This window comes from Dictyostelium discoideum (genome assembly GCF_000004695.1).
Source record: "Dictyostelium discoideum AX4 chromosome 5 chromosome, whole genome shotgun sequence".
NCBI lineage: Eukaryota > Evosea > Eumycetozoa > Dictyosteliales > Dictyosteliaceae > Dictyostelium > Dictyostelium discoideum.
Window position 1 is genome coordinate 791,561 of NC_007091.3, and position 14,360 is coordinate 805,920.

Here is a 14,360-nt window from a genome sequence, read left to right on the forward strand (position 1 = left end):
AAAAAAAAAAAAAACCTTATGACATTCTTTTTGTGTCAGAGAGGAAAAAAAAAAATTTAAAAAATTTATAAATAAAAAAAGATTTTTTCTTTTGTTTTTTTTTATTTTTATTTTTATTTTAAAAAACATATAACCTTGAAAGTTATAAATAAATTTTTTTTTTTTTTTTTTTCTTAACTTAATCTATTATTACTTTTTTTTTTATTTTTTTGGTAAATATCAAAATTTTGCAGTAAAAAAAAAAAAAAAAAAATTAAAAAAAAAAAAAACAAAAATAAAAAAATAAAAAAAAAAATAAAAAAAAATAAAAAAAAATAAAAATAAAAATAAAAAAAAAAGATCTGTTTTGAAGGAAAAGGACAATTAATCCTCTCTTTTAGTCCATTCTATCAATTAAAGAATATAGTATATAATACACATATATATGTTTTTTCTCATATTTTCAAAATAAATAATAAAAATAGAAGCAAAAATAAAGACCACAGATTTAAAAACAAACAATTTATTTTATTTTTATTTTTTTTTTTTAATAATTTTTTGATAATACAATTGTAATATATAAATTTTTTCATTTTTTTTTTTTTTTTTTTAATCTTAATGTATTATTTAAATTATTTTTAAATTATATATAACATCAAAAAAAAAAAAACAATAAAAAATAAATAAATAAGACATAAAAAAAATAATAAAATTATAATAATAATAAGAATAATAAAATAATATTATAACATTCACACACACAAATTACCAATAATTTTTTTCTTTTTAATATCTGTAATATTAATATTAACTTTTTTTTTTTTTTATTAATTTATTTATTTATTTTAAAAATTTTTAATTTATAATTTTTGGTTATTAGTAATTTCAAATTTATTTACTGACGTTGGCAAAACAAATCCAAAAAAAAAAAAAAAATAAAAAATTTATTTAAGAAATGGAATTAGAGGAAGTTGGTGTTGAAGCCAATCAACCAAATAATGACCAAGGCAGCAAAAAACAGAATAAAAATAAAGATAAAAAAGTGAAAAAAGAGAAAAAGATTGGATATGGAGGAAAGAAATCAGCAGAAGAAAACAGTAATTTTATATCATGGTTAACATTTTCATGGGCCGATAGATTTGTAGTTCATTGTTTTAGACATGTTTTACAATTATCTCATATTTGGGATTTAGCATCATATGATAAATCTGCATATTTAGCAGAAAAAATAGCAATATCATGGGATGTTGAAATTAAAAAACCAAAGTAAGTGTTTTATATTATTTTTATCATCATCGTCATTACCAAAAAAAAAAAAAAAAAAAAAACATTTTATTAATATACATTTTCTTAAATCTCTCTTTAAATTATAGGCCATCATATATTAGAGCAGCTTTTAGAGCATTTGGTTTATATTTTGTGTTAAGTTGGTTTTTCTATGCAATTTATGCAGCATCACAATTTGTTGGTCCAGAAAGTATGTTTTTTTTTTTTTTTTTTTTTTTTTTTTTTCCTTTTCTTAAATCTAAAATACTCAACCTATATACTAACAATAATTTTTATTTTAATAGTTTTAAAACGTATGGTTACATTTGTTTTAAAATCTAGAAGTGGTATTTCAACTGAAGATCCAAATATGGGTTATTATTATGCATTAATTATGTTTGGGTCAGCTATGATTGGTTCTGTATGTTTATATCAATCAAATATGATTTCAGCAAGAACTGGTGATCGTGTAAGTATTTTCTATTTTATTTTATAATTATTATTAATTATTAATTATTAATTATTAATTATTAATTATTATTATTATTATTATTATTATTATTATTATTATTATTATTATTTTTAGTTAAGATCAGTAATTGTTTTAGATGTTTATAGAAAAGCAATTAAATTATCAAATTCAGCAAGAGCAAATACATCACCAGGTGAAATTGTAAATTTAATGAGTAATGATGCACAAAGAATGGTAGAAGTTTTCCAATTGGTAAATAATGGTGTATTTGCATTACCACAAATTATAGTTTGTTTAGCATTGTTATATCGTGCAATTGGATGGCCAACATTTGTTGGATTGGGTTTGATGTTGGCAGCAGTACCATTCAATGGTATTGCAGCAAAGAAATTAACAGAGATTAGAAGACATTTGGTTGGTTTCACAGATAAACGTGTTAAAACTACCAATGAAATTTTACAAGCAATTAAAATCATTAAACTCTATGCATGGGAGGATTCATTTGCAAAGAAAGTTATTGAACGTCGTGAGGCAGAGATTAAATTATTATTCTCCTTCTCTCGTTATAGAGCAATGTTGATTGTAATTGTAGCAGCATTACCAACCGCTGTATCAGTATTGGTTTTCTCATCATATTATGGTTATTACAAGAAATTGGATGCAGGTGAAATTTTTGCAGCACTTTCCTATTTGAATATCCTTCGTTTACCATTGGGTTTCCTTCCAATTATCGTTGCATTGGGTATTCAAATGAAAATTGCAGCACAACGTGTCACTGATTTCCTTTTATTACCAGAGATGAAAGAAATTAGTAAAATCGAAGATCCATCCATTGAGAATGGTATATACATTAGAGATGCAACTTTAACATGGAATCAAGAAAAGAAAGAGGAATCATTCACATTGAAAAATATTAATTTCGAAGCAAAAGGTAAAACATTGACAATGATTGTCGGTTCAGTTGGTTCAGGTAAATCTTCACTCATTCAAGCAATGTTGGGTGAAATGGATGTTTTGGATGGTTCAGTGGCAATGAAAGGTAATGTTGCCTATGTTCCACAACAAGCATGGATCATCAATGCAACCTTGAAGGATAACATTCTATTCGGTTCACCATATGACGAAGCAAAATATAGAAAGGTATTGGAAGTTTGTGCACTTGAACGTGATATTGAATTGTTCCCACAAGGTGATTTGGTAGAGATTGGTGAACGTGGTGTCAATCTTTCAGGTGGTCAAAAACAACGTGTTTCCATTGCACGTGCAGTTTATTCAGATTCAGATGTTTACATTTTAGATGATCCATTATCGGCTGTGGATGCACATGTCGGTAAACATTTATTCCATAGATGTTTCAAAGGTATCTTAAAGAGTAAGACCGTTATTTTAGCAGCTAATCAATTGAATTATTTACCATTCGCTCATAATACCGTGGTTTTGAAAGCTGGTGAAATCTCTGAACGTGGTTCCTATCAACAATTGATTAATGCTCAAAAAGAATTCTCTGGATTACTTCAAGCCTATGGTGTCGATGAGTCTGCAGTTAATGAAGATGTTGAAGATGATAAAGAAATTGAAGAATCTGATAATATCGTTGTCGAAGAGAAGACTAAACCAACTGAGAAGCCAAAACTTCAAAATAAAGATGGTGTTTTGACCTCACAAGAAGAGAGAGAAGAAGGTGCAGTAGCAATGTGGGTATATTGGAAATATATTACAGTTGGTGGTGGTTTCTTATTCCTCATGGCATTTATATTCTTCCTTATGGATACTGGTACAAGAACATTTGTAGATTGGTGGTTATCACATTGGCAAAATGAGTCAACAAAGAATGCATTGGCTGTAGCACAAGGTTTAGAGCCATCCGGTTTAACAGACACTCAATATTTAGGTATTTACATTGGTGTTGGTATGACCTCTATTTTAATTTCAGCTGGTCGTAATTTCCTCTTCTTTGAATATACAGTTCGTGCATCAAGAGCATTGCATCATCAATTGTTCAATGCATTGTTGAGAGCACCAATGTCATTCTTTGATACAACACCATTGGGTAGAATTATCAATCGTTTCACTAGAGATTTAGATGGTGTTGATAATTTAATGGCAACTTCAATCTCACAATTTTTGGTATTCTTTACCACTGTCGTAGCAACTTTAATTATCATTTCCATCATTACACCATTCCTTTTGGTACCATTGGCACCAATTTGTATCATTTTCTATTTTCTTCAATTCTTTTATCGTTACACTTCAAGAGAATTACAAAGACTTGAAGCCATTAGTAGATCACCAATTTTCAGCCATTTCTCAGAGACATTGGGTGGTGTTGTTTCCATTAGAGCCTATAGAAAGAAGGAAGAGAATATTCTCACCAATCAATTCCGTTTGGATAATAATAACAAATGTTATCTTACACTTCAAGCAATGAATCAATGGTTAGGTTTACGTTTAGATCTCTTAGCAAATTTAGTCACCTTCTTTGCCTGTCTTTTCATCACAATCGATAGGGATACAATTTCCGCTGCAAATGTTGGTTTATCACTTTCCTATGCACTCTCATTGACTGGTAATCTTAATCGTGCTACCCTTCAAGCAGCAGATACTGAAACTAAAATGAACTCTGTCGAACGTATCACTCATTATATTAAAGGTCCAGTTGAAGCATTGCAAATCGTTGAAGATCATCGTCCAGCACCAGATTGGCCACCACATGGTGCTATCACTTTTGATAATTTGGTTATGCGTTATCGTGAAGGTTTAGACCCAGTATTGAAGGGTATTTCATGTGAAATTAAAGCTAAAGAGAAAATTGGTATCGTCGGTCGTACTGGTGCTGGTAAAAGTTCAATCGTATTGGCTTTGTTCCGTTTAATCGAAGCTTCAGAAGGTGCAATCTTAATCGATGGTGAAAATATCGCCAAGTTTGGTCTCAAAGATTTACGTCGTAATCTTGCTATCATCCCACAAGATCCAGTTTTATTCAGTGGTACTCTTCGTGAAAATATTGATCCTTTCAATGAAAAAACAGATGATCAATTATGGTCCGTATTAAAAGATATTCAATTACATGATGTAGCTAAATCACTCGAGGGTGGTCTCGATTCAAAAGTCACTGAAAATGGTGATAATTGGTCCGTTGGTCAACGTCAACTTTTATGTCTTGCCAGAGCTTTACTTCGTGATCCAAAGATTTTAGTACTCGACGAAGCTACCGCTTCGGTCGATGGTCATTCCGATTCTTTAATTCAAGCTACAATTCGTGAGAAATTCAGTAATTGTACAATTTTAACAATCGCTCATAGATTAAATACTATCATGGATAGTGATAGAATCATAGTTTTAGATGCTGGTAAAATCAGTGAATTCGATGAACCTTGGACTCTTTTACAAAATCCTGCTGGTTTATTAAATTGGTTGGTTGAAGAAACTGGTCCACAAAATGCTGCCTACCTTCGTAGATTGGCTCAAGCAAAGAAAGATGGTGTCAATATTGATCAAATCACTCCACCAATCTCTCCAACTCCTGAACAAAAACCTTTTAAAAATGCTGATATAGATAATATTAATTCACCACCACAACAATCTTTAAAAGCTGAAGATAATCCTAATCCAAAAGCTTTAGATAATAGTGGTGATAATAACAATAATAATAATAATAATAATAATAATAATAATAATAATAATAATAATAATAATAATAATAATAATAATAATAATAATAATGATAATGATAATGATAATGATAATGATAATAGTGAAGCTGGCGATAATTAATATAAATAATATATATTTTTTTTAAAAAAAAAAAAATTAAAGTTTAAAAATAAATGGTACTCTCCCATCTTAATAGGATGGTGGAATGTAAATTATTTAGATAAAAATTGGAAGTTGTTAATTGTTAAACAACTATTTTTTTATTTATTATTATTATTATTATTTTCTGTGGATCTTTTTTTTTTTTTTTTATTTATCCATTTTAATTTTTCTAATTAAATGCCTTAATAAAAACCACAAAAAAAAATAAAATTACTATAAAAAAAATAATCAAAAATAAATCGATTTCTCTTTGAGGCACTGGATCTTATTGGTTGGATGGGGTTATTATTTCAAATTTAAATTGTTTGGTTTTTTCCATTTACAACTTTTTTTTTTTTTTAAAACTCATTAATTTAAATAAATAATTAAAAATATATTTTAATATTAATGATAAATTAAAAGTTAATAAATTTTTATTGAAAAGAAAAAAATTGAATTTAAAAAAATAAATTTAAATTATTAATGATAAAATTAAGGATAAAGTAACAAATAATGATAAAACCAATTTTGAAGATGATGAATTTGAAGAACTAGAGTCTAAAGATGATTCACCACCAAGTACTGGATCATGAGTTAAATTATTTGGACGAATTGCATCAAATGAATGAATTAAAAACTTTGATTGGAAGAAACCATTTCCAAAACATTGTTTAATCATTAATGCACCGAAATCATTGAATTTTGAATATTCAGTTGTGTTTGAAATTACTTTAACATCAGTTGAGTCACCTTTATCATTTGTAACTGAAGCTTGAGTTACCCATGAAAAACCAGCATTAATTTCTTCATTTTTTATTTCAATATTTGAATCTTTTTTATTATGTTCATCTCTATCAATATCAAGTTCAATGTTTTTACTTTTAGTTGCAAAAAATGAAGTTATTGCTAATCTTGATTGATTATTATTTGAAGGACCAGTGGAAGCACAATTTAAATTTTTAATATTTTTGGAATCAAATTGACATCCATTACTTTTTACATTAATTGATTCATTGTAATAACCAATGATTGAAACATCAACTTTTGATTGTTCAGCTGATAATTTAACATCACCAACATTGATTGGTGCTCCACTAATGTAAAATACCATTTGGAAAATATTATTATCAGAAGTAACTTCAATTTGATAGACAGTAAAATTTTTACCATTATTTCCTTCCATTTCTTTTTGATCTCTAGTTAATGAATATTTTTGTTTTGATAAATTTATGTAACCCAAAATTTCATCACCACCATATTGAAAACCTTCAATACTATTATTTTCAGCATATTCAATAATAAAAGTTGGCATATATCCTATTGAAATTTTTGAAAATTCAATATCATGATGGTCATCAGACGATTCTTCATCCGAACTAGCACTACTATTTGTTGGATTATTGGTATTATTACCATTGAGTTCTAATGAAAAGAAATTGAAAAAGTAGTTTGGGAATTGTGTAGCTTTTCTATTACATGTTTGGAAATTAAAAATACTGGTGTCAACTTTAAGGTCTTTAACAATACTTTTATCAACTGAAACTCCATTGGCTGAGAATGAAGGACATCCTGATTTATCATTGGTTCTTATTTTATAGGAACGGAAAACATCATCTTCTTCAGTAGCTGATTTAATTTTATCTATTAAAAATTAAAAATATTTTTTTTTTTATAATGTTAATAATTAAATTAAAAAAAAAACAATTGTTTAATAAAAAAAATAAATACCCCAATGTTTTCCATACACAGAATAAGTGGTGAATAAAAGAAGAATTAAACAAATTAAAATTTTCATTTTTTTTTTTTTTTTTTGTTTGTTGTAACTTTTTTAATTTTTTATAAAATAAAATATAAATATAAATGAATAGGTAAATAAAATTGATTGTTCTGAAATAATTAAATTTTTTTTTTAAAGTTTAATTTATACTTTTTTTTTTTTATTATTTAATATAAAAATAATTTATTTTTTTATTTTAAAAATCATATTGTGATAATCAAATAAAAACCAATTTCTTGAATATATATAATTAAGTTATTATCTGAAAATATGATTTAGACATTATTATTGGAAATACTTATTTTTTTAATTTACCAAAAAAAAAAAAAAAAAAAAAGATATCGACATACTGGGATGATCGGAAAAAAAAAAAAATAAAAAAAATTTTTTTGGGTTACTGCGAAGAGTTTTATTTTATGGTAATCAAAAATTAAAAAAAAACCATTAACTTCAGTCTTAAATTAACACCCACACTTAACCTCTAAAAAATTAAAATAATGATATTTTTAAAAATAATTTAAAACTAATTAACAATTTGAAATAAAAAATTTATTTATAAAAAAAAGTTTATTATAATATTTATTTCAACAAAAAAAAAAAAAAAAAAAAAATCATTCAAATAATTATTTTTTTTTTTTTTTTTTTTTCTAATATTTTAAAATAACAAGGGAAATGTGATATTTTATTTTATTATTTTTAAATTTATTTTATTATTTAAATGAATAATTTTTTTTTATATTATTATTTTCTACTCATTTAAAATCACAAGTGTAATATGATATTTTAAAATAGTTTATTTTTTTAATTTAATATATATTTTTTTATTTTTTAATTTTTTTTTTCATTGGTTTTTTAATTTTTTTTACTAACTTGAAAAAAGAGTTTATACAAAAAAAAAAAAACTAATAAAAAAAAAAAAAGCAAAAAAGGCTATATTTTTAAAATATCTTGGTAGGATTGATATTGTTTTATTTTTTTTTATTTTTTTTAATTTTTTTTTTTTTTAATTTTTTTTTTATTTTTTTTTTTTTTTGAGTTTTGCTGCTTTTTTTTTTTTTTAAATTTATATATTTTTTTTTTTTTTTCAGTAAATTTTAAAAATTTTAATTTACTGAAAAAAAAAAAAATAAAAAGGTTAATTTAATATTTGATATTGAACAAAAAAAAAAAAAAAAAACAAAAATAAATAAATAAATAAAATAAAGTAATATGTCATCGTTTATTGGGTGGAAGAAAAACTCCAATTCAGGAGGAACACCAGGAGCATCACCAACTTCATCATCACCATTAAACTCGACAATAAGTAATGCAAATTCAGTTAGTGGATTAGGACCATTAGGATCTATTAGTAATACGTCAAGTTCGTCATTATCATCATCATTTCAACCAATTCAAATTGTAAACTCTAATAATAATTCACCACCATTATCATCATCATCATCATCCACATCCACATATTCAACACCAAACTCTTCAAATGACACAATTGGTAAATCATCATCATCATCTGTGGCTTCAGCAGCAGCAGCAGGAGCGTCATCCACATCCACATATTCATCATCGTCATCTTTAATCGATACATCACAATTTAATAATAACTATGTTGGTAATATTTTTGGTGGACAACCAATTAACCCAAATACTGAATTTGGTTCCTCAATTTTAAATAAATTTTCAAAATATCTTTTAAATAAAGGTTTTAATACTGAAGGTATATTTAAACCACATCCTGAATTAGATAATGAAATTCAAAATGTAAAAAAGAATTTAATTAAAGGTATTAGTTTAATTATTATTATGATTATAATAATATAAATATTAATTATTAATTATTAATTATTATTTTTTTTTTTTTTTTTATTTTTTATTTTATAACAAAGATTTAAGTATAGGAGATATGGAACAAGCAAGTTTATCAACATTAACACAAAATCCATTAGTTATTGGGGAAATAATGAAACAATATTTAGCATTATTACCTGAACCTTTATTTTCATATCAATTATATGATAGTTTTTTATTAACTCATTGTATGTATATTTAATTTTAACATATATATATATAAAATATATAATATATAATATATTAATATTGTTCTTTTTATTATTTTATTATTATTATTATTTATTTTTTTTTTTTTTTTTTTTAGCAATTTTATCACCAACAGACAGAATTTGGGCATATAGATTTTTATTATTATATTTACCAGTTGGATTTAGAGGTGCAATTAAGAGTGTTTTAGGATTATTAAGCAGAGTTCATCAATGTAGCGAATCAAGTAAAATGAATTCAGAGAGTTTAGCAAAGATATTTTCACCAGTTTTTCTTAGACCAGCTGAGGATATGTATTACATGAAATCCGATCAATCTACATTGGAAGAGATTGTTAAACTTTGGATTGAAGAATTTGATATGATTTCAAAACCACCAACAAATCCAAATCCAAATTCAAAAGTAACAATATTAGGTACCAATAATACATTATCACAACTTCAACAACAATCAAATCAACATTCATCATTACCAAATATATCTTCATTATCTTCAAATCTAATTCAACAACAACTACAACAACAACAACAGCAACAACAACAAAGCCATCCAACAATTGGTATGAGTAAAATTACAAGTTCATTATCATCAAGTAGTTTACAAGTAAATTTACAAACATCACCAAAATCACCACAATCACCAAAACTATTATTACCAACCATTCCAAAAGATGATCAACAACAAATGACAATTGTTAAGCAAAAACCAATACTTTCAAAACCAACACCAACTACAACACCAACATTAACACCACAAACAACAAATCCACCACCAGTACCAGCTTCAACTTTAGATAATAATAATAGTAATAACAATAATAATAATAATAATAATAATAGTAACAACAACAATAATAATAATAATAATAATAATAATAATAATAATAATAATAATAATATAACACCAAATGGTAGCCCATTAATAAATAAAAGATTATCAATTGGAGGATTTGCATTATCACCACCAGGTGCATCAACATCATTTTCATCACTTTCAGAACAAGAGGTTGAAGATAAAGTTAGAAAAATCAAAGTATCAATTGATACTATGGTTAGTGAACAAGCATTACTTTTAATTAAAAATTTATTAAAGAGTATTGAAAAAGAATTCAATTATAATCATATCATTAAATTTTCATCAATCATTAGGGATGCTAAAAAACATATGAATGAATCATCAGAGAAACAATTATCACTTACCAAAGCTAATATTAGAGAGTTTATTCAAGAATATCCAAAACCAATGTCTTACAATCTATTGGTATCTTCAATACCAAAATTGGATACAACCAACTTTACAGAACAAGAAAAGAAAGCAAATGATATAAAGAGAGCTTCTCAAGTCGCTGCTGATGAAATTAGTGATTATATCTATTATTTTAAATTAAAGATTTCAACATTCCAATTAAAGGAACAAGTGATTTCAACTGCTCAAATCTTTAGTAAATTAAAATCAATTTTAGAATCACCTCCACCATCTTTACCAACTGGTAGTTCTTGGAGTGATTTTGAAAATAATAGTAGCAATAATAATATTAATATAAATAATAATATAAATAATAGTAGTAGTAATAATAATAATAATAATAGTTCACCAAATTCTTCACCATTAATGGGTAGATTAAAAACTAGTAATGGTCTTAATAGTAGTAGTAATAGTAATGTAACACCACCAACCGAAAATCAAATATCCGCAGATAAAGCAACCATTAGAATCATTGAAGTTTGTTCTCAAGAAATTAAAAGTAGATTTGGTTCAATGAGATCCAATCTAGAGAGAGTCGATATAAATGGTGCTTTTGAAATTGGTAAACATAGTAGAAATGTTAAAGCTGTCCTAAATGATATCTATGTACAATGTAAATTAATTCCTCCACCCGATATTAAAGCATTACCCCCTGGTGAAGATCAATTAACTACCCTTAGAAAAGCATTGCCCCCTCTTTTCGATAGATTTGTCACTCAAATCGATGAATTAACTCAACACGTTTTTAATAATAAAGCATCACCTGAAGAAATTACAATCATTGTCGATAAGTTATTATTTATAAATAGATCTTTAAGTATGTAATTGTAATTTAAGTTTTTTTTTTTTTTTTTTTCTTTTTTGTTTAAAAAATTTAAAATAAAAAAAATAATAAAAATAGAAATAGTAATAACAAAAACAAATACAATATGTAATAAAAATTTATAAAAAATTAAAAAAAAAAAAAAACATTATTTATTTATTTATTTATTTATTTTTTTATTTTTTTATTTTTTTATTTATTTTTTTATTTATTTAATTAATCAATCATTTAAATTTTTTAATTATTTATTTATTTATTTATTTATTTATTTATTTATTTATTTATTTATTTATTTATTTATTTATTTATTTATTTATTTATTTATCTTTTGAATAATGGATGAAAACTCACGTAATCTTCTCATGTAATGTTAATGGTTGTGCAGTTTAATAACTATCAATTGGGAATGGATGTAATTTGGAAACTTTATCTTAACTTTTTTTCAATTATTTTGTGTCCAAATTTGGAAAAAAAAAAGTTTCAATTTTTTTTATTTTTTTTTTTTATTTCATAGCAATATATTGTTGAGTAATAGAATTTTAAATACCCTATTTAATTCCCCTTTTTCTTATTTTTAAATAATATTAAATTTATTCTCGCAAAATAAAATAAATCCAACATAGACTCGAATTAATATTTTCAATAATAATCAAATCTAAAGAAACTAAATTAAAAAAAAAGGTAGATTAACAAATTTTTATTAAATTCTTAAATCCAGACTTTTTTTTTTTTTTTTTTTTTTTTCACTCTCTATTTATAAATTAATAACAAACCACCTCTTTTGTCTGTTGAGATATCTTTAAAACTGAAAGAATTTCCAGATAAATAATCTTTGATTTTATTTGGTAAACGTGCAGAAGGAGTTAAAGAATGATGACCAGTACCAACGATAACGGTTAAAGGTAAACGATCCAAGTGATCTTCTAAAATCTCTAAAGCCTCAGAGACATGAAGACCATGAAAATCCAAAACGTTATTATTGACTGGATCATAATCTTTATTTCTAGTGTTGAAAATGATATCTCTTGCTTTTCTATTGTATTCCTTCATTAGTGCATCATGTTGTTGAGCCTCCAATGCATATTCTCTAGAGGTAACTGCTGAACCAAATGCTCTAGCGGCTTGATTAAATAATCTATTTCTTTCTCTTGCATGTAAAATTGCGCTCTCTCTATGCTGTTTATATAATAATGACACTTCAACACCAGTTTCAACCCATTCTTTTTTATAAGAACCAATACCAAAAGATGGACAATTTTTAGATGAACTTGATGATGATGACTGATCATTTGTTGGTTGTATAGCAGCTGGTTTTTTAGGTTCACCATATTTTTTAACTAAACAATTATAACAATCTTCATATATTTGATTATTATAAATAAATTCTCTATTTACATCATTCTCTAAAACATGAGAAAATAGTGTTTTCAAATTTTCAAGTTGTACAAAAGAAGAAACACCAATTTGATAGGTTGTTCTTTTAATTTTTGGTTTTTGTTTTAATGTTGGTAAAGATGATAAACTTGGGAAATCTTCATTACCATCATCATCACCACCACCACTACCACCACTATTGTTTTTTTTAATATTTAATTCTTCAACTACAACTATAGAGTGTGTATTTTGTGTTGGTTTTGATGTTGTTGAAGTAGTAGTATTTGTTGCTGTTGTTGTTTTTGTTGTTGTTGTTGTCGTCGTTGTTGTTGTTGATGTTGCTGCTATTGCTGTTGTTGTTGTATAATTATTTTTTGTTGTGGAATTTTGTTGTGATTGCTGCGGGGGTTGTTTATTTTTTTTTCTTTTTCCCGGTTGTTTTTTAAGTTGAACTGGAGGTGGTTTACTTATTGATCCAAGCTCTGGAAAATCTTCTTTCTCTTTACTATTATTAAAAGTATTATTATCGTTATTATTATTATTGGTTATATTATTCTTATTTTTATTATTATTATTATTATTATTATTTTTGTTACTACCATTTTTATGTTGACCATTAATTGAATTATTATTATTATTATTATTATTATTATTATTATTATTATTATTATTATTATTATTATTATTGTTATTATTATTATTATTTTTAGAATTTAATTCATCTAATAAATTTAAAGTATCATCAAATTGATGAGAATAATTACAAGTTGGATTAAAACAATTACTAGTTAACCAATGTTTACAAATGATTGTACCTTTTGAATGACGATAAGGGCAATTCTTAACTTGACAACCATATAAAGTATATTTACAAACGTTTGGATGTGGTAATGTATTTACATGTTGATATTTACAATCTTTAACTAAACAAATCCCTTGAAGATCATATACACATATACTATTTTTTGATTCATTATTGTTATTATTATTATTATTATTATCATCTTCATCCTCTTCATCAAAGTAATCGTCATTATATTCACTCTCTAATTTCTCCATAATATAAAATGGATTTAATAAATCATAATGAAACTTTTGAAGTAGTAAATGAATAGTCTCCTCTTTTACATTTGGAAACATCTCTTTTATTATATTAAGTGGTTGTTGTTGTTGTTGTTCATTTGTTGTTTGAACCATCTTTTATTTTATTTCAACAAAAAAAAAAAAAAAATGATGAAAATATTATAAAAATGGATAATTTACTATTATCTCTTTATTTGTTTTATTTGTGTTTATATACATAAAGAATGAAAAAAATTATTGAAAGCCAATGAGTGAAAATTTAAAAATAAATTGAAAAAAAAAAAAAAAAAAATTTAAAAAAAAAAAAAAAAAAATTAAATAATTAATTAAATCACAAATTAAAAAATTGGTTTTTATTACCAGTATAATAAATAAGCCAACCAACAAAAACACCAACGGCGTGAACATAATCAATTGATGATAAAAAAAAAAAAATAGATGGTAAATTAAAAAAAATAGATGGCAAATTGGAAAAAAAAAAAATATAAAATTAA

The 14,360-nt window shown here is 24.7% G+C and overlaps 4 protein-coding genes across 4 annotated transcripts; 2 read left to right on the forward strand and 2 right to left on the reverse strand.

The window, feature by feature from the left end:
- Window positions 1-934: 934 nt before the first annotated feature.
- abcC3 (ABC transporter C family protein) lies at window positions 935-5,491 on the forward strand (the record flags this gene model as incomplete). The annotated part of the gene is made up of 4 exons (XM_631998.1): window positions 935-1,245; window positions 1,353-1,456; window positions 1,551-1,714; window positions 1,832-5,491. 4 exons carry the CDS (start codon window positions 935-937, stop codon window positions 5,489-5,491), a joined length of 4,239 nt encoding a protein of 1,412 aa, XP_637090.1.
- Window positions 5,492-5,984: 493 nt separating this feature from the next.
- On the reverse strand, window positions 5,985-7,307 carry DDB_G0287841 (hypothetical protein; the record flags this gene model as incomplete). The annotated part of the gene is made up of 2 exons (XM_631999.1): window positions 5,985-7,153; window positions 7,241-7,307. 2 exons carry the CDS (start codon window positions 7,305-7,307, stop codon window positions 5,985-5,987), a joined length of 1,236 nt encoding a protein of 411 aa, XP_637091.1.
- Window positions 7,308-8,498: 1,191 nt separating this feature from the next.
- On the forward strand, window positions 8,499-11,411 carry gacM (RhoGAP domain-containing protein; the record flags this gene model as incomplete). The annotated part of the gene is made up of 3 exons (XM_001134529.1): window positions 8,499-9,066; window positions 9,170-9,319; window positions 9,439-11,411. 3 exons carry the CDS (start codon window positions 8,499-8,501, stop codon window positions 11,409-11,411), a joined length of 2,691 nt encoding a protein of 896 aa, XP_001134529.1.
- A 748-nt stretch (window positions 11,412-12,159) lies between these two features.
- Window positions 12,160-13,980, reverse strand: DDB_G0287897 (small MutS related family protein; the record flags this gene model as incomplete). The annotated part of the gene is made up of 1 exon (XM_632001.1): window positions 12,160-13,980. The coding sequence occupies one exon, from the start codon at window positions 13,978-13,980 to the stop codon at window positions 12,160-12,162; it is 1,821 nt and encodes a 606-aa protein (XP_637093.1).
- Window positions 13,981-14,360: the final 380 nt, after the last annotated feature.